The 19,752-nt window shown below is 31.5% G+C and overlaps 2 protein-coding genes across 2 annotated transcripts; both read left to right on the top strand.

Annotated features, from left to right (window-relative positions):
* Positions 1–8,047: 8,047 nt before the first annotated feature.
* LOC133323503 (innexin inx5-like) lies at positions 8,048–9,617 on the top strand. The gene is made up of 3 exons (XM_061532423.1): positions 8,048–8,377; positions 8,749–8,896; positions 8,959–9,617. The coding sequence occupies exons 1-3, from the start codon at positions 8,048–8,050 to the stop codon at positions 9,615–9,617; spliced, it is 1,137 nt and encodes a 378-aa protein (XP_061388407.1).
* A 2,065-nt stretch (positions 9,618–11,682) lies between these two features.
* On the top strand, positions 11,683–13,252 carry LOC133323502 (innexin inx5-like). The gene is made up of 3 exons (XM_061532421.1): positions 11,683–12,007; positions 12,375–12,533; positions 12,594–13,252. The coding sequence occupies exons 1-3, from the start codon at positions 11,683–11,685 to the stop codon at positions 13,250–13,252; spliced, it is 1,143 nt and encodes a 380-aa protein (XP_061388405.1).
* The last annotated feature ends 6,500 nt before the right edge of the window (positions 13,253–19,752 follow it).

The following is a 19,752-nucleotide window of genomic DNA, read 5'->3' as shown; positions in this document are numbered from 1 at the left end:
AAAAGTCAAAAAATCAGTTTCTTGTGTGGGATTAATATATTTTCTTTTATATTTTGTATTTTGCTTGGCTAAGTGACTTTGTTGATTTATATATGTAAAATGGCTGTCTTTTCTATCTATTTAATGGCTACATAGTATTTTATTTAATTTATTCTTAATTTACAAACGTATGTATCATGTTTAATATTAGATTAGGTGAGTTTACTTGCGGCAAGACTTTGTCTGCTGGAGAGAGGGGCAAGGGGAAAAGAAATTGAAAAAAATGCTCGTACCGGCAATTTTCTGGCAATTCGTTTTGTGTATTTTTGAAACCGAATTTCCTTGTATATGAATCAAGTTCAAAAGAGAACGATAAGAATTGCCGCAAGTAAACTTGCCTAATATAAATCAGGACTTATACAAAACCTTGCAATGTATAATTGATTAACTCCACATTTTGAAAAAATCCTGTGTACACTTATATGTACACTGTGATTATAAAACGCAGTCCTATTTGAAAGGTCGTTGATAGTTCACCTTCAAAATAAATATAGCGCGTTTGCGTAGTATCTGTTAATATTAAAAATATATCACTTAATCTTATCATAAACAACAATACATGAACTACTCCAAAGGCTTAAAATTACAGTATATGTAACCGTATCATTTGATAAATAAAAATTAAAAAAATACCCATAATAAAAATATGTAAAACTTAGCATATAAAGTGCATTCATTGGTTATTCACATACATATTTTTGTGGGATAAATGTTTTTATTAGTGAATTAGAACACAACATTTATAAATAGTGGAATTAGTCTGCAATGTCAATTGTTTAGTAAATTATGCTATGTGCAGACATACTTATTTTTAATTAGGACTTGTTTATTGGCCACAAGTCCTAATTAATGCAATGTAATAAATATCTTCATTTTTTGATCAACATTGTTCAGAAAATATAACTATAAATAATACAAGTTATATTTATACATTAAAGATGCTGGGAACTTCAAAATATTAAACATTTTTTATTATTGTCACTGAACACGTGTTGTGCGTACATTTCATTTAAAATTTGAAAGCTGAATGTCTGCATGAGACTACCCTGTGTAATTATGCCATGGGCATCTATATAATGTAACATTTTTATACAAATATACAAAATATTCTAAATTATATACCTACTAATTGTTTTATACAAAATATACTAAATTGTTTGAGAAAAAAAAATATTTATTGAGGTGAAAGATTTGCCGCATTCCTAAAATGCAATATAATTGAAAATCAGCTGTTTCATTATAATTTGTAAACAAACAAAATCATTTCTTTAGTCTGCTTTTTCACAGGCAAATTTTTATTTGGCAAATACTGAGTTTGTAGGCGAGAGGGGTGCGAGGAAGAAAAACAAAAATTTGCCTGTTCAGAATTTGCCGTACACGCAAATTCTCCTTTGCTCTGTTCGTTGAAAACAATTTTGTTGGCACTGACACACAGCCGGCTTTTGTTTATAAACCTGTTGCTTTAATTTGTGCAAGTGAAATTTAATTTTTAATTTTGGCAATTTATATAATAAAATATATAAAAAATAAATAAAATCTTTAAAATGCAAACACTTTTGACTTTTATTTTCTTTCTTTTGTATTTTGATTCGCAAATTTGGCAAAGAAAAATTTGCTAATGGAAAAGCAAGCGAAAATTTCAAAAGAGAAAACAAAAAATTTGCAAATAAAAATCAGCCTGTGGAAAAGCAGACTTAACAGATATTCGCTTGCAATTAACTTTTCCAAAAAAAATACTCATTTTTATTCCTGCCATAATTTTTGTTGTTTTAAAAACTGTATCGATACAACTTTTTAGTGGATATTTTTCTTGTACTGTTTTAATTAAATATTTTCTCTTTTCGTTTTTACTCTCGGTAAATTATAATACGTTTACATTTAACCGGATTTCGTTAACCCACTGGGTTTCAATTGTCAATTCCATTGCCTATTTGTCAAATAAATCCTCATAAAGTAGGTTAACCCTGCAAAAAGTTCTAATGTAAATGCCGTTTTACTTACTGAGTATATGTTACTGGAAAAGTAAACGAACACACCTTTTGTATGTATTAGATCAAGGCGTGTTTATACAAGGTTTAAGAGCGCGTTTACAGTTCGTCTTCAGACGGCTCACAAAAAGACGCATTTGAAGGAGTTAATTACGCCTACGTGCTTAACAAATTACAAAATGGCGCTTCGTTAAGCTTTCGCTTAATTTGCCACGTGTTTTATCTACCGAACTGAACGACATTATAGTTTATCATCGAATACAAATTTGAGCGAAAATTTTTTTTAAGAAGATTTCGTTTTTATACCACAGCCAGCCAAAAAGGATTTATAAATATTTTAGACGGCGTCTACATATGGGTGCATGGCCCTATACCTTCTATTTTAAATAGAATGTGGACTAGTTGGAGAAGGAGTTAAATAAAAAAAATAGAGCGCGTATAGACTACTAAATCCAATCGACCTCAAACGCCAATTCCATTGCGTATACGTCACGTTAACCCAGTTCACAAATTCTGTTTGACATATGGAATTGACATTTGAGATCGAGTGGGCATTATAACTTTTTACCGGGTTATCATGGTATAATAGTAGAAGGTAACAGCAAGTGTTGTTGTACAACAAACGATACAACAACCACATGGCGTTTCCACCACAGAAGGGTCTACGATCCGAAACGACCCGAGTCTTACTCGGCCAACGTCTGTCACCTCAGCCCATTGTGTAAGAGCAATAGGGCTGCTACAACAACAACAACAACAACATGGAAATTTGTTGTTGTAAGTTATACTAGTGTCAAAAACAGAAAAATGTAAACAAACAAACAAATTATCAACAAATTTTATTTATTTTAAAAATGAAATATTTTCAAATGCTAAAAATAAAATTTTGAAAAACATGAATGAAGATATATCAAATTTATTATTCTATCGCTTCCACATCTTTCCTATAATTGAGCCATTGCCACTTATATGTGTAACACTTATGAAAATGCAGGGAATTGCGAGTTATTCCATGAAGAAAGATTTGCTTCCTCAAACTTTCCCAGCAGGCAGATTGAGTAAATTGAATACGGGGGCACATTTAATAAATTTCAAATTGTATTAGTTCCCAATTTTCCTGTTGGGTTATTTTTAAAAACACAATTTGTCAAATTCATATTGACACTAGTATTACGTTGGAATCAAATCGGCTGGGATTTGCTGTTACCTTTTATAATTGTACCATGCCGGGTTATGAGGATGGGGACAATATTACGTTTACATTGAATTGGATTACGTTAACCCAATGGGATTAGCTTGTGAATCTCTTTGAATATATGCCAAATAAATCCTTATAAAGTAGACATACAAGGTAACTGCAATACTTAGCTGATCGATTGTATCGTAATACTCGTGTCAAATTCGATATGACATTTCTGATTTATGAAGACCGACCCAGCAGGAAAATTGTGTACACATTTTATTTGAAATAAAAAATACGATAATACAATTTCAGCTGATTAACTTATAGTTAATCATAAATAATACAACACCATTTTGTGAAATGTTTGACGTTTATCATTCCTATATTCTGAAATCTGCAGACGATGGAAAAATATATTATACGAATAATTAATTATATTAATTTAAAAGAGTACAAATCCTTGCCCTTTGGTTTACAATTTACTTCAATTTCCTAATGGGAAAATTTTAAGCAGCAAATCCCTTTGCAATGAAAAATTGCTATTTTCAAAGCTATTTTTGGCGTTTTTGTATGAGTAATAACTCAATCGGAGGAATGGCCTGGAAGCAGAGCTCCGATTTGCTCGATTTTACTCGCGAGTGAAAAATACTCCCGAGTGGGAGTAAGTAAAGAGTACGAGTTTTTAGAGAGTATACTCTCCACTCTTTTATTTTGTTTGGGAGTGCTCGCGAGTACTCCTTGTTGAAGAAAAAGAGTGTGAGTCAAAATGTTCGAAATAGAGTAAGAGTTCACTCTAAGAGTAAAATCGAGTGGATAAATAAATTTGGTTGTTTGGTTATTTGTGTGTAGTAGCAAATTTTTTTTGATGTTGATCTTTTGTGTGCTGTGGGGAGATAGATCATGTTCAAAAAACATAAAAGGGCATTGATTATTTTGTTTATTGAAAATGGTTACACATGTGAGGTACAAATAAAAATCTTATATGAAATGACTTACATAAAGAGATCGCAGAGAACGAGCTTGTTGATGCATGCTTTCCCAGCAGTACTGCAAACCAAACATCACAACACAAACAAACAATGCACACAAACAACATCAAGTAAAACAACGGTATCACAAACAAAACAAAAAAATAAATAAAAATAAAAGAGTACTCGGCATGAGCGTAATCTGTTCGATTCCGAGCGTATTTCACTCCCACTCGAAAACGAGCGAAGCACTTGTGCTCTTATTTGAGTGGCAGAGAAAAATAGAGTATACTCTATTTACTTTTTCTACTCGCAGGAGTACTCCCGCTCGAATTCGAGCGATTTTCACTCTTTACCAGTGCTGCCAGTTAAATTTCATGAAAAATCGTAAATTTTTCAGAAAAAAATCGGCATAATCGGCATTTATAAATAAATTCATATTTTTTTTTGGTTTATAACAAATCAATATTGTTTATTACATTAAAAAAAGATAACAAATTCAATTCTGTATAAAAAAAATAACATAAAAGATTAATTTTTCTACAAAAAATGTAGATTTTTCTAAAATATAGTAATTATTATGTACACTAGGGAGATCTTTCAGATTTACGTATAACACAGTGTGGTATTAAGGTCATAAAAAAATTAGAAACTAGTACATATTTTTATTACAAATTTTTAGTATTTCATTATCAATTTTGATATTAAAACAATTTGAATTATTTAGTTTGAGGTAATATTAAGAATAAAGAATCCCTTCCAATGAATCATTCTCAAGTGAGCTTCTAATTTTAGTTTTGTTAAGGTTTACCTGACTAAAAATTCGTTCCACATTTGCTGTGGAATGTGGAAGAACCATAATTCTTTGTACAAATTTAGACAAAACTGGAAAAGCTAAATTGGAGCCCCACGTTTAATTTCGGAAATTTTTTTCCGAAAAATTTTTAAATTATATTCTGCATTTTCAAAAATTTCTTCAAAATTCAGAAAGTTTAACTCCCTAAACTCGGAGTCTAAAGATTTGCCTTATTCGATGTAAAATGTAAACTAGACAGAGTACAATGCTGACAAAAAATGCAGATATCTAAGCCATTGAAAACGGCTGCGGCGAGTCGCCGATAGTTATAATGATTTAAAGCTGCCAATTTTATATGTTTGTATGGTAACGCCGTATTAAATTAAAAAGTTATGCCATGTCCAGACGAGCGTTGTTCGCTCTCTCATTCGTTGTTCGACCCTTAATTATGAAGGAATTACTTAGTTCCCCATACAAAATTGTCTGAGCGAACACCGACTTTTGTACGTTGTTCAATTCGAATCACTCTCTGAATAACCAATAAATTTGTCCCATCCCTAACAATTGAGAGAATTTATCGAAAATAAATTAATTTTGACAGTTTGAAAATATTTATGAAATTTTCAAACTTTTTCAGTAAAATTGAAAATCATGAATGAAAAGTAAAAAATTGTATAGTTTTTATATATGCAGCAGGATGTAAATTTTGTTTTCTACATAATGCAATATGCATTTCTTTTCCCTTGGTTCTAATTAGCGTACAAAACAAGAAACAAATGTGGGGCAACTCAAACAAAAAATTCTCCAAAATTTTATTTGTGACAGTATGTGACATTTGAATTGAGAAAATATAAAAATGTATTAAAAACAACAACATTTTCAGAAAAAATGGAAAACATGAATGAAAAGTAAATAGATATGGGTTCATACTATAGCCAGGAGAAAGAGAATTATTTTTTCTATTTAGATCCCTATGTAATTCACTAAAATATGTTACATATTTGGTGTAAAACAAGAAAAAAAAGTTTGAAATAAAAAACTCTGATGATATGAATTATGAATTGTGTTGTATGAACGGGTTAATTCATGTACGTAATTCTGAGAGCGAACTACGTTGTTCGGATGCCCGTCAGAACATGGCATTAGACAATTTGTGTCGATTGTTGAAATATCGGCAATTCTGAGGCAAAAATCGGAAAATCGGCATTTTCCATTTTTAGAGTGAAAAATCGTCAAAATGCCGATAAATCGGCAAATATGGCAGCCCTGCTCTTTACTCGAATTCGAGCGAGCATTTCGGAGCTCTGCCTGGAAGCAATAGAATTATAAATTTGCAAGGTTTTCAAAGCTACTTTTGGCGTTTTTGTATGAGTTACCTCTATATATGGTAATAACTCAATCGGAGGAATGGCCTGGAAGCAATAGAATTATAAATTTGCAAGGTTTTAATTCATTCAAAAAAATTTTTTTTTGTTGTAGTTTTGCAGTAACTTAGTACAATTGTACCATGTAAAGGAGATTAACCCAGTAATGTGTTCTAAACTCCTTGTACATTAGAACTTTTTACCGGGTTAACCTACTTTATGAGGATTTATTTGACATATATGCAAAGGAAATGGCAATTGAAACCCACTGGGTTAACGAAATCCGGTTAAATGTAAACGTACTGCTAATGTAACTGCCGTTTAAGCGAAAATCAGTTCATTTTTTACGGTTTTGTATAATAATTTAAATTTATTAAGATCTATAAACAATACTTATAACTTTATTAAACATATTTGGAATGCTTTGGAAAATTAATTATTATTTTGTTTACTTGGGGATTGATTTAAGGCTTATATAATTGGCCTGTTCCCGTACTGCAAGAATCTACTACTTTTTACTACGATAACGAAATTTCCTTTATGATATCGAAGAAAATAGTAAAATCGAGTAGATTCTTGCAGTACGGGAACAGACTAAATATTTTTTAATTCCTAACATTGCATCGAATCATCCAGCTAATATCTAAATTTTTGAATAAAATATATTGTTGTAATTTGGATTTGAAAAAATAACCATAGTCAGATATGACAAAGGCATCTACAAAACGTTAAATTATTATATAAATACCCTAAAATATACTAAAAGTTATCAAATGTTGAAAAAAATATTATTATATAATATTATATAAATATATAAATGGACATGAATATTTACTGAAATTCTTTAAATTGTTTATTTCATAAATATGTAAAAGGGGTATTTAATAAGGTGTATGCATCAGATACAACAACAAATATTTTACAAAAACAACATTGTTGTTATTGGAATTAAGTTGTCATGCTGACAATTAGTTTTTGTCAAAAATAAACAAAAACAAATATTTATTTGTTTTCATTTTTTGTCAACAAATAATCTATGAGGAATTGAAATCTTTGTTTTTTTCTTTTTTTTTTGAAAATTTACCACATTCTGCCCGTGGCTCCTATATATATATATATATATTTACTTGTGGCTTCCAAATCAGCCGTTCTCAGTGGAAATGTACCATAAATCGCCGCTCAAAATCGACCGAAGTACACCAATGGCTCCTATATATATATATATATATTGTAAAATACATGTTTTCGTGGCTTCTATTTTCTGTTTCTATAAATGTATTTTTTTGTTGTTGAGCATAATTTAAATTTGAATGAAATGAAACGTCGAAGAAATTTGTTTTGACAATTTATTTTACAAACAATAAAGCAAAAACTTTAAAACCATATGATTGTCACTTACACCTTATTAAATACGCCTTGATATTTCCTATCTATTTTTCAGACTTGTTGAAACGCTAGGTTATAAATAGAAAAAAGTTCACATGTTGGCTTTTCCGTCCATGTTGAAGGAATAATAGGCAAATAAGCAAAATGGAAAGAAATACCGTTATAAATTCAATTTCGATTGAAAAGCAAGAAAATAGAAACACCGACAATACGTTAGGAAGTAAATTCGGCCGCCACTTATTTACCGCATCGGTATTTTCGTGTTGAGATATATTTGTGAATCAGTTAATTTTTTTTTCGCTCGGATCCATCCAAAGGGGACCATGTACGAGATCGTTAAGCCCCTGTCGAAGTATTTGCAATTTAAGTCGGTTCGAATTTATGATGTGATCTTCACGCTCCATTCCAAGTGCACCGTGGTTATACTGTTGACATGTTCATTTCTTTTGTCGGCCAAACAGTATTTCGGAGATCCCATAATGTGCATAAGCGATGCGAAACATGTGGAGTATGTGAATACCTATTGCTGGACAATGGGGACATTTATACTAGAGTATAATGATTGGCAGTATAAGCAAATGCTTGTGGCACATTTTTCCAATTATACAAATGCCTCGAAGAGGGAGATTGCGATTCGAATTGCAGAAGGTATAGTTGAACTAAGCAGAAAAGCCATTAACTTACCTTGGCTCCTGAGAACTGCAGAGGATGGCCTAAACTATACTTAAGCCCGTAGAAATGATGGGCTTATAAATATTATAAGCCCTTCATATCTACTGTTGACATGTTCATGTCAAAAATGGAAATTATTTTTGAAATGCTCCACAAACAAGCCTTGGTTTTTCACATGTAATAACAGGATCAATATAATGCTTCTTATCGGTCCGCCCGACCATTTTGCAACCTGACTATCGGTAGTTTGGCATTTAGTGTTCTAATTATATTGACGGCGTATTTCAATTCTTTTGTTTATGCATTTCTTATTTTATAATAGTAAATGTTTTTACTCCAAGGTGTTGGCGAGGAAAATGATAAAACGGAACGTGTTTATCTACGCTACTATCAATGGGTGATTATTGTATTATTGCTGCAAGCATTAATATTTTATCTTCCATCGTTTCTGTGGAAGGTTTGGGAAGGAGAACGATTAAAGGAGTTGTGTTCGGAAATTGGTAAATTGAAATCATTTTTTGCTAAATACTAAATTAAATATATATGTACTTCTGATTATTAGGAAATGCAATTCTACCCGAAGACGTCTATGCGAACAAAAAGAAAATGTTGGTTCGTTACTTCTCAGCCGATTACAAAGATGTTCATTTCTGCTATGTGGCTCGTTATATATTATGCGAATCTTTGAATTTTGTCATCAGTGTAGTTAATATGATTGCTTTGGACACCTTTCTGAATGGCTTTTGGAGAAAATATATTGAGGCTCTGGCTGCGATACCATACTACGATTGGAAACATTGGAATGCCATGACCTCTCAAGTATTCCCCAAAATAGCCAAATGTCATTTGGGAACATATGGTCCATCTGGATCCATGAACACATGGGACGTTTTATGCATTTTGCCACTGAACATATTGAACGAGAAGATATTTGCATTTCTCTGGTGTTGGTTCATGTTTATATGTATAATGGCTGGAGTAAATTTGATTTATCGATTTGTGATGATATACAATCCTGCGTTTCGTATGCATTTGCTGTATTCTCGAGCTCGTTTTATGCCACTTTCATGCATTAGAAATGTCATAAGCGACTTGTCGTTTGGCGATTGGTTTGTTCTTTTCAAAGTTAGCCGTAATGTAAATCCAGCCATGTTTCGTGATCTAATGCAAGATATATACGAGCAAAACAATCCAAAAAAGACAATAGACTTGACGATTTAATTACTTCATAACTATTTTTTATACTTATGGTATATTTGTAGAGACTTTTTGCAAAAGTATAAATGAAATGTTCTTTTTGAATTTATTATAAGAAGTGTACATAAACTGAAAAACGAAGTACTGTATTTTTTCAAATATGCGATATGCTTGGGATGATACTCATTCTGTGCGTAAAAATACCTTACTGTAAATAGCTAAGCAATTAGTTTTAATTTACTTTTGAATTACATCATTTTTGTATTACATGAAAATTACTAATTCTGAACCAGAACTTGCAACGATTTTTTTCGCGTCACAACATTACTGAAATTTTCACTTTCCCCTTATTTTGAATCAAATTTTTTGGTTCTCCCTATTCATTCAGAATAAGGCGAGAATGTGAAAGTGAAAAATGTTTCACTAGAGAGATTTCTCCCTAGGGAATATCCAGAATAAGGCTGATGACCAATATTATAGTGGTATGCAACACAGAAGCAAATCTATCTTTATATGGCAAAAAATATATCATCAACAACAAAATTTGCATGGAATACAAATGTTTTTCTTAAAATTTGAACAGAACATTTTTATAATATTTCTTAAAATAGAGCTTGAATACAAATTCCCTAGAACTGGGCATTACCAAGAACGACGTATACACATTCATATTACTTTGAATTTACACATAACTTCAATTCTTGCGTAACGAGGAGGGGGACAAAAAACGTCAACGTTTAAAAAGTTGGACATAGAGTCACATGCCTCAAAAAAGTACGCAAATTGTGATTTGAATCTAAAAACAGTAACCATGGTAGCAATTCCACTTTATAGGGTAACACCCAAATAACAATACCTCCAAAATTTCGGGAATCCCCCAATAACGGTACCCCCATTATCCGGTATTTTGACGTTTTCAAACACCAATTTCAACCGGTAACAGAATATTATTCATAAAATAAAAAATGCACATGATGATAAATTAATATGTTATTATTGCGTATAATTTATTTAAAATCACAAAAATAAGATGAAACGCCATTAAGAAACAATTTCAAATAGATAATAAGGTTTTTGTTGCATTTTTCCGAATGAATCTCTCGCTTGAGTCAAACAGCTGATTTGAAAAAAGATCGTACAAAAAATTCCCAAATGTTCCTCTTAAATCAATAAACAAATTATTTATATTACAGAGTCTTTCATGCATATAACTTATGTGAATAATAAAGTATTAAAAAAATTATAATGTAATTATCGTTAGAATTAACGAAACAATGTTAAAAACGAATACAACTTACATTGTATGGCAACACTATTTCTGCAAAGTACCATGTTGACGTTTATTTTTGTTTTTGTTGTGCAGTAGTTCGAAAATTTCGATTCACGTGAGAAGCAGAACTGTATGGGAAATGTATGCGTGAAGTGTAAAAAACTCACCGTGTGTTCCAGAACATAACTGATAAATATTGTTTTAGCTATGGGTATATATCTCATATAGGTATTTTGAAGATTCTAGGCACATTTTCCAACGATTACGAAGATAATGGTTGGTAAATAACTTAATCACAGAACTCTTTCTACAGACGTGCATGTTTCTAACTTGTTTCCAACTTGAGTGTCTATAGTTTGGTATTTCGTTTTTTTTGTCATGTCATAATTTCTACATATAAATACTGAAACATTTTCGGTCTTTTGTCCTTCTAATGACAAAAAAATTACTTTGATTTTTATTCAAAAACTTGTTGTAATGTTGTATTAATAAAGGGCTAAGCAGAATGGCCGCGTTGAGCGTTTTTTTTTGTTATCGCGTTAACGCACGCAAAAATTTAAAATATATTTAACTCCAACGCGTAACGCACATCAACTCCGATCTTAATGCGTCCAAGTTGAAGGATACACATCGGAATGATAAATAAAAACAAAATGAAAATAATACCGTTATAAATTAAATTTTGATCGAAGGCGAACAAAACAGAGTCAGCGACAACACGTTGGAATTCCATTACTGTCGCAAATTATTCACCGTACGGACGATATTCGCAGATTTTTTATTTGAAGATTTGTCAATCAAATCCATCCGAAGGCCACAATGTACGATGTCGTTAAGCCCCTGTCAAAGTATTTACAATTTAAGTCTGTTCGGATTTATGATGTGATCTTCACACTCCATTCCAAGTGCACGGTGGTTATACTGTTGACCTGTACATTTCTTTTGTCGGCCAAACAGTATTTCGGTGATCCCATAATGTGCATAAGCGATGCGAAAGACATGGGCTATGTGAATTCCTACTGCTGGACAATGGGAACATTTATACTGGAGTATAATGACATGAACTATAGGCAAACGCTACTGGCATATTATTCGAAATATGCCAATGACTCGAAGAAGGAAATTGCGGTTCGAATTGCAGAAGGTATATGAGAACTATGATGAGAACGTAGTATATCAATTATTTTATTTGACAAAATTTGTGAAATCCCTTACTTTTAGTTCTTAATACATTTCTATTATATCGTGGTATGGAGACAAATTTACAACAGTTTTAGTTTTTTATTTGGAACTTCAGATTTTGGTTCCATATTCGGTTGATCTTTTTCAAGCGTTATTCACAATAATTTGATATTGAAATTTCCCTAAACAAATTAATGTCGTTGTCGCCGACCCATAAACTTTACCAAAATATTATGAGAGTTACCCCTGAAGTAAATTTAAGACAATAAACGACATATATCAATTCTACTTTAAAATGTTCACGTTTTAATTAATGTTTTTATTTCAAGGAGTTGGTGAGGAGAGCGATAAAACAGATCGTGTCTATCTTCGCTATTATCAATGGGTGATTATGGTATTATTGCTGCAATCATTAATATTCTATTTTCCGTCATTTCTATGGAAGGTTTGGGAAGGAGAGCGATTAAAGGAGTTATGTTCGGAAATTGGTAAATCGAATGCCTATTTGTTGATTAATTTCAAATAAAATATATGCTTCTGATTACTAGGAAATGCAATTCTGCCCGAAGACGTCTATGCGAACAAAAAGAAAATGTTGGTTCGATACTTCTCAGCCGATTACAAGGATGTTCATTTCTGCTATGTGGCTCGTTATATATTTTGTGAATCTTTGAATTTTGTCATCAGTGTAGTTAATATGATTGCTTTGGACACATTTCTAAATGGCTTTTGGAGTAAATATATTGAGGCTCTGGCTGCCATACCATACTACGATTGGAACCGTTGGAATGCCATGACATCTCAAGTATTTCCCAAAATAGCCAAATGTCATTTGGGAACATATGGTCCATCTGGATCCATGAACACATGGGACGTTTTATGCATTTTGCCACTGAACATATTGAACGAGAAGATATTTGCATTTCTCTGGTGTTGGTTCATGTTTATATGTATAATGGCCGGAGTAAATTTGATTTATCGTTTTGTGATGATATACAATCCTGCATTTCGTATGCATTTGCTGTATTCTCGAGCTCGATTTATGCCACTTTCATGCATTAGAAATGTCATAAGCGACTTGTCGTTTGGCGATTGGTTTGTTCTTTTCAAAGTTAGCCGTAACGTAAATCCAACCTTGTTTCGTGATCTAATGCAAGATCTATACGAGCAATACAATCCAAAGAAATCAATGGATTTGGCTATTTAATTTTTTCATTTAACTTGTTTATATGTTTTTTAAAATGTGTATTATGTATACTTTGAGATATTGTAAAGATATTTGTAAATACTTTTTGTAAAAGTATATAAATGAAATGTTAGTTTTGAATTGATTATAAGAAGTGAGTGTAAATATGAAAAAATGTTCTGAGAACTTCAGAAATAGTAAACCCTTTATAAAAGTCCATACTTATATATTACTATTGAATTACTTTATTTTAGTATTGTAAAATACTTTATTTACGTACATGTGGATTACATTTTTTACTTACCTATGAATTACTTTATTCTTCATTTAAGAAATAAAATATGAAATACACAGAATCAATTGTATAATTTAAACTTTATTATTGATTAAAAAACATATATATTTTTTTTTAAATAGCAGTAAATCATGTTATAGGTTTGAAGCTAGACTGATTTATCATGGATTTAATAGAGTTTTCATTTAGGGAGAATGTAACATGGAAAAGTTTAGGATTTGTGATTTGAGTTGCCTATATAGGGTAAGTGTATCAATAGTCGGCACTTCCTAATTTTGTTTACTCCCCGATGCAATACAAATTTTATTAAATAATTTGTATTAAAGCTTAGTAAATTGACAGTTAAAAGAGTGTTTTTTTTTTGCCAATAATCGGCACATGCTTCCAACTGTCGGCATGTCATGTTCCAATAATCGGCATGTCGCATTTTAGTTAAACAAAAATTATATATTTAATCGGTGCTATTTGCATTAATATATTATTATGAGGCGTTTCCATCAGTGTTGCATTGAAAAAGTTATATAAAATGATTTTATTTATTAAAACATTACAATTATAAAACATGGCGCTCACTTTGGAAATATGTTATCCGATCCTCGGCTTGGCTAAATTACGCATTTCAGAGGTTAAATTTCAGATAAAAACCATGTATTCTATTATGTAAAACCACTCTATACTCATTTTTTATAAATTAATCGGTATTTAGAGCACTTATTAAAAATTATTTCCAATTTTGAACCAAAATAAAATCCAGCCACATAATTCGGATCTACTTAGGATATTAGCTAAGAGGAAATTATTGAAAGTTCACTGAACTTCATAAAAACAAATACGCACAATTATGAAAATTTAGTTCATTAATAATTGAAAATATGCAAAACAATCATTGGCTGGCAATATTCATTAAAATTTGCTCGATTGCGTTTTTGGTTTTATTGCTTTTTTCCGATTTTGCTTTCAACAGCAGCAGCACTGGACACTCGTTTTTTGAAAAGCATTACCTTAGTCTTGAAATTTTCCTCGATAACCAAATTGCAAAACTTTTTTATTTGCAATTTAGAGTTAATTTTTTCAATGTTGATCTAAGCAAAAATTGCAGCATTGTTTGAGTCTATTTACCTTTTGTCGATTTTCATTAATATCGTTTTAAAAAAGCTGATGGCTTATGGAAAATGAAGAAAAAAATAACAAAACTAGTGGACACAGCATTTCTTTAACGTATTATTTAGGTCGTTCATTCCCTTATGGCTAGCTGGCTGGTCATTGCAAGTGAAATGCCGGAAGCGGGAAATGAGGGAGGTATTAAATGCAGCAACGTCCCACTTTTGAAATGCTTCATAAGTGGAGGCATTGTCCATCAACAGGTTCAGTTTTGTTACGTGGTGTTACGCGAACGGAAGTATCGTCTTCGGATTTCTTGAAATCGTCGTCGTTTTTTTTTTTTTTTAAGAAGCAACAATAATTATTTAAAGTAGATTTGGATTAACCCAGCCAGCCTGGCAGACAGTGGATTACCTTTGGATTATACATGTTGAAGTGTTCTGCGACCGACCATGTGTTGAAAGTGAAATTTGATCCTGACATTAAAAATAACACATTATAAAGAAATAAGAAAGAGGATACCACAAAGGGAATAATAATGAAATTATTTTAAAATACTTAAAGATAGTGTAATTCTAAATTCAAAGTAAAAAGTGCTGTAACAAAAAGGATAATAAAAATTTATAATATGACTATTAAGCTCAAAATATTAAGTGATGGTAAATATATAAGTGTATTGAAAGAATATAATTCAAATAATATTAAAAAAATTAATTGATTAAATTAAATATATAAAGAAAGTAAAAAAATATTTTAAAAGATATATTAAGAATTACTTAAAAAATGGATTTAATATAGCAACATAAATTATACAAAAATATATTTAACAATTTTTAAATATTGTTTTTATATTTTGGTGTTTAAAATAATAAAATACTTAAATTAAAAAAATTTAAGAATTAAAAAAAATGTGATATATTTAACATATAGTAAAAAATAAGTGAAATTTATTAATCAGATTGGAATAAAAAATATTTAAGTTTATAAATAAACTAAGAGAAAAATAAAAAAGTTTTATTGCAATTATATTAAAAGTAAATATTTTGCAATCCAGAATAACCTAATCGAATGTTTTTGCACTAAATAAAAAAAAACAAGAGTCGAACGTTTTTTATTGTGTGTTATCTCGAATTCCTTTCGGAGAAATATGAAAACTTGTATGCGATTTCTATTGTTCCTATTGGTCTACTTCTTTATGGTACAATTATGTGGTTCATAATAATTTTGGTTGTGGTCCGAAAGGACAAAATATTTTTAGTGTTTTGTATCGGTGCGGTGTTTTGTTATATTCAGCCAGATGGACTTTATTGGCGTAATTTTTATGATCAGAATGAGTTTCGATTTGTGGTAAACTTTGGACATAACGGTACACCCAAACTAAATGAAATTATACTGTGAGCGGTTCCTAGGGTTCGGGTCATAGTTGTTGACTCTAGAACGACTAGAAGTTTTTTGTCCACTTCATTTTCTAAACATAAATTGTTAATTACGAAATCAAAATAGATGCGTGTATGGTATCAAAACTAGGTTAAAATTAAAAAAAAAACATAAAAACACTTATACACACAAATCTCATATGTACCGAAAAGAGTGTCGATCTCCTAAAACTTTCTTGTATTTTCAGAATACAAGATTAAATTCAAATTTGAAATTAAGGAGGTCAATATTTATTTCTATGCCCTCACTGTAGTATAGGGTATTATGTCTGTGTGCATATATTTGGATACTTTTTTGGGATATTTATAGAATTAATGCAATGCAAGGTACAAGTCGCACTTATTAAGCCTTTGCCTTTGGACATTAGTGGACAGAATATGGACTAGATCGGTTCATTTCTTTAACAATTTACATAAAAATAATACAAAATGCGATGCAAGTAATTTGTCAACAATTTTCTTCAAATCCATTGCATTCAAAAGGAATAACTCAATAAATATTGGCAATAAAATATAAGTGAAATCGAAATTTGAGTCATTAAAAGTCAATTTATAGTTTGTTTTATTGACTACCGCGCCGCTAAATCAGTACAGATTGACATGTGTGAAGTTTTGGTGAATTGGGTTCAGAGTTAGATATAGCTTTCATATATATTTTGATTCGAGTTTATGCAAGTAGTGCAACAACAACCCATGTTTGCCAGTTTATGTCGAAAATTTTGCATATGGGACCGAATTGTGTCCAGAATGAAGCATGGTAATATTTTTTGAAATCTAATGTAATATATATTTTCATCTGATCTGATATCAAAAACCCAATGTTCGATTCGAATAATACAAAATTTTTCATACAAACGCCGAGGTAAGAATCCGGAACCTAACTGTGTTCCGTTGTTTTCAAGCCCCAATTTAGAGGTAAGTAATGCGGACGCATGTTTGGCGATTAGAGAAATAAAATGTTTTTAACACAAAAAAGAAAAAAAACTGCAATGACAAAAAGTGCAAATATTTCTCAAAGATCAATAAATGGACAGCGAGAAAGCACGTCTTGGTGTGAGTTTTTCTGTAACTCCTTTTGGAAGCATAGGGGTTCCACAGTGCATCGCCATGTTGCGTTTCTTGGTGGACCTCGATTTTATGATCCTGGGGGATCCCATTTAAGCATCATTCTGGTTACGTTGTGGATATATTATCTTAATGTTTCCAATTCATCTCTATTTCCTACTTAAAATCTTCTTATAGTGTTGGGCCAGAGCAAGCATCTGTTTATGAATACCGTGATGGTGTTAGACACAAGTCAGGTGGCACTTCCGATTAGCAGAATCGATTTTATACATGCTTCCAATGTTTTAAGCTAGCTTTTCCTGGATATATGTGAGCTTCTCCATACACCTCGGAGTCGTACGAATGTTCCTCTCACTACTGATTCCGTCCGTTTCTGCGCCACCACCTATTGGTTGGTTGTAGCATGATGTTTTCTGCTGGTGTTGTTATTTTTTATGTGCATCGTTTTCTCATATTAAACTCAAGTCCAAGATTGCGAGTAAACCTCTCCAGGTCTTTTAATTTTGTGAGACAGATATCATGATCTGAGACTTCGAGTTGTCGTGGGACACACCATGCTAAGCATATTTTTCAGTAAAATTGTGATCAGTAGGGGTGACAGAGGGTAGCCCCGTTATACTCTCACGTCGGTATGAAATGGTTGGCTTATATTCCCGTGGTGAAGAACTGTGAGATTCGCTTATTATTTACGACTCAGAATGTTCACTATATCCAGATTCTTTCCCTTTTTTGTGACAACGCTCAATTTTTCTTCCGATGCTATTTGGTGGGACTTAAAACTGCAGTCAACAATTAATTATATAATTTCGTAGTTTTCTTTCTAAGTTATATACTTGATTTTCCCGATTTAGTAGATATGAGTATCTATCCTGCAAAATAAGTAATTTTCAGCAGAAGGGTGAAGATGCAAAATTGTAGTAGCCAGCACAATAACCTGAGTGAAAATTTGTTGTCAGTTATAAAGAGCCGATTGGTAGAGTAACAATCAGTCCATATAGTAACACTTTGCAGAAATTGTTACAGATGTTTTTATGTCCTTCACCACACTGTGGTACAGGTGCATATGTTTGTAACAGGCAAAAGGAATTTAGATATAGATACAGCTCTCATATATATATATATATATATATATATTCGTCCTATTTACCAAAGTCTGTATATATCTTTCGATTTGCACGAAATTTGGCATAGCGTACTTAATTAAGTCTAGAATGATGTGTATTAAGTTCCGTGAAAATCGGGTCAGATTTAAATAAAGCTCCCATATATACGTTCGTCAGATATTATATAAATATTGCACCAAAGTCCCTATATATAACTCGATTTGCACGAAATTTGGTATAGCGCACTGAATTAAGTCTAGAATGTTGTGTATTAAGTTTCGGGAAAATCGGTTAAGATTTTAATATAGCTTTTATATATACTTTTGTCCGATTGTATATAAATGTTGCACCAAAGTCCCTACATATCTTTAGATTGGCACGAAATTTAGTATAGCGCACTGAATTGAGTCTACAATGATATGTGTTAAGTTTTCGTGAAAATCGGTTCAGATTTAGATACAGGTGCCACATACATATATCTTCGGCCGATTTAATGTAAATTGTATACCAAAATCTCTATATATCTTTCGATTTGCAAGAAATTTGGCAAAGCGTATTGAATTAAGTCTAGAATGACGTGTGTTAAGTTTCGTGAATATCGGTTCATACTTAGATATAGCTCCCATACATATTTTCATCCGATTTAATGCAAATTGTGCACTAAAGACCTAAAGTTAGCCCGATTGACACACAAGTTTGTTCAATGTACTGAAATTAATATACTTTAATCTCTTGTAAGTGTCATTGAAATCGGTTCAGATTTAAATATAGCTCTCACATGTATATTTTCGTCCGATTTTAGGTAAATGGGGCACCAAACTCCTAGTGTTTGTCCGATTGACACGAATTTTTTAACAACGTATCAAATTGAGACTAGAATGAATTAAGTTTTGTTGAAATTGGTGCCGACATAGTTTCCCTATATATTTCGAACGAATGTCTGATTGGGATTAAATTTTGAACAGTGCTTCATACCGAATAGCGTATATCATTCTAAATCTGCCCGAATGAAACTTAGCATAGGTTGCCGAAAGCCACGTGTATGGATTGATGTTAGTCGGTTCACTTATAGATAAAGATCACATATTTAAGTTCGTTTAATTTCATGTTCGGATACATACACCCAATGCGGTGAAGGTTATTATATAGTCAGCGTAATTCGAATTAACTACTTTCCTTACTGGTTTTAATATTGTTGTTCAGCTGCAGTTTAAGTCCCCTGATAGAGAAATTAGGTTCCAAGTGTCGTCTGGGTGGGACCCTAAATTGCTGATGGGTGGGACCCTAAATTGCTGCAAAAAATGTATTAAACAATTTAGTAAGAACGCTATTTGGCAGACTCATATATCCGATTTAGTAAATAAGAGCACAGCAAAATAAGTAATTTTCAACAGGATGATGATCCTTTTTTAAAAATTCATTCATATTTAGCTTTGTCTATGTTTATAGTGACTGATTTTTTAAAGTAAATCTTAAATTTTTATATTTCCATTTTTTTTTTGTCAATCAAGACTTAGAGAC

Source organism: Musca vetustissima, unplaced genomic scaffold, assembly GCF_032173495.1.
Source record: "Musca vetustissima isolate MV318-11 ecotype Yass unplaced genomic scaffold, APGP_CSIRO_Mvet_v1 utg4242, whole genome shotgun sequence".
Classification (NCBI taxonomy): Eukaryota; Metazoa; Arthropoda; class Insecta; order Diptera; family Muscidae; genus Musca; species Musca vetustissima.
This window is presented reverse-complemented; position numbering and strand designations above follow the sequence as displayed.

Bases quoted from the DNA above. Each gene is read 5' to 3' on its own strand.
- LOC133323502 (XM_061532421.1), top strand. From the start codon at position 11,683: ATGTACGATGTCGTTAAGCCCCTGTCAAAGTATTTACAATTTAAGTCT. The intron at 12,008-12,374 runs GTATATGAGAAC...TTTTATTTCAAG, and splicing joins TGCGGTTCGAATTGCAGAAG to GAGTTGGTGAGGAGAGCGAT. The intron at 12,534-12,593 runs GTAAATCGAATG...TCTGATTACTAG, and splicing joins GGAGTTATGTTCGGAAATTG to GAAATGCAATTCTGCCCGAA.
- LOC133323503 (XM_061532423.1), top strand. From the start codon at position 8,048: ATGTACGAGATCGTTAAGCCCCTGTCGAAGTATTTGCAATTTAAGTCG. The intron at 8,378-8,748 runs GTTGAACTAAGC...GGTGTTGGCGAG, and splicing joins TTCGAATTGCAGAAGGTATA to GAAAATGATAAAACGGAACG. The intron at 8,897-8,958 runs GTAAATTGAAAT...TCTGATTATTAG, and splicing joins GGAGTTGTGTTCGGAAATTG to GAAATGCAATTCTACCCGAA.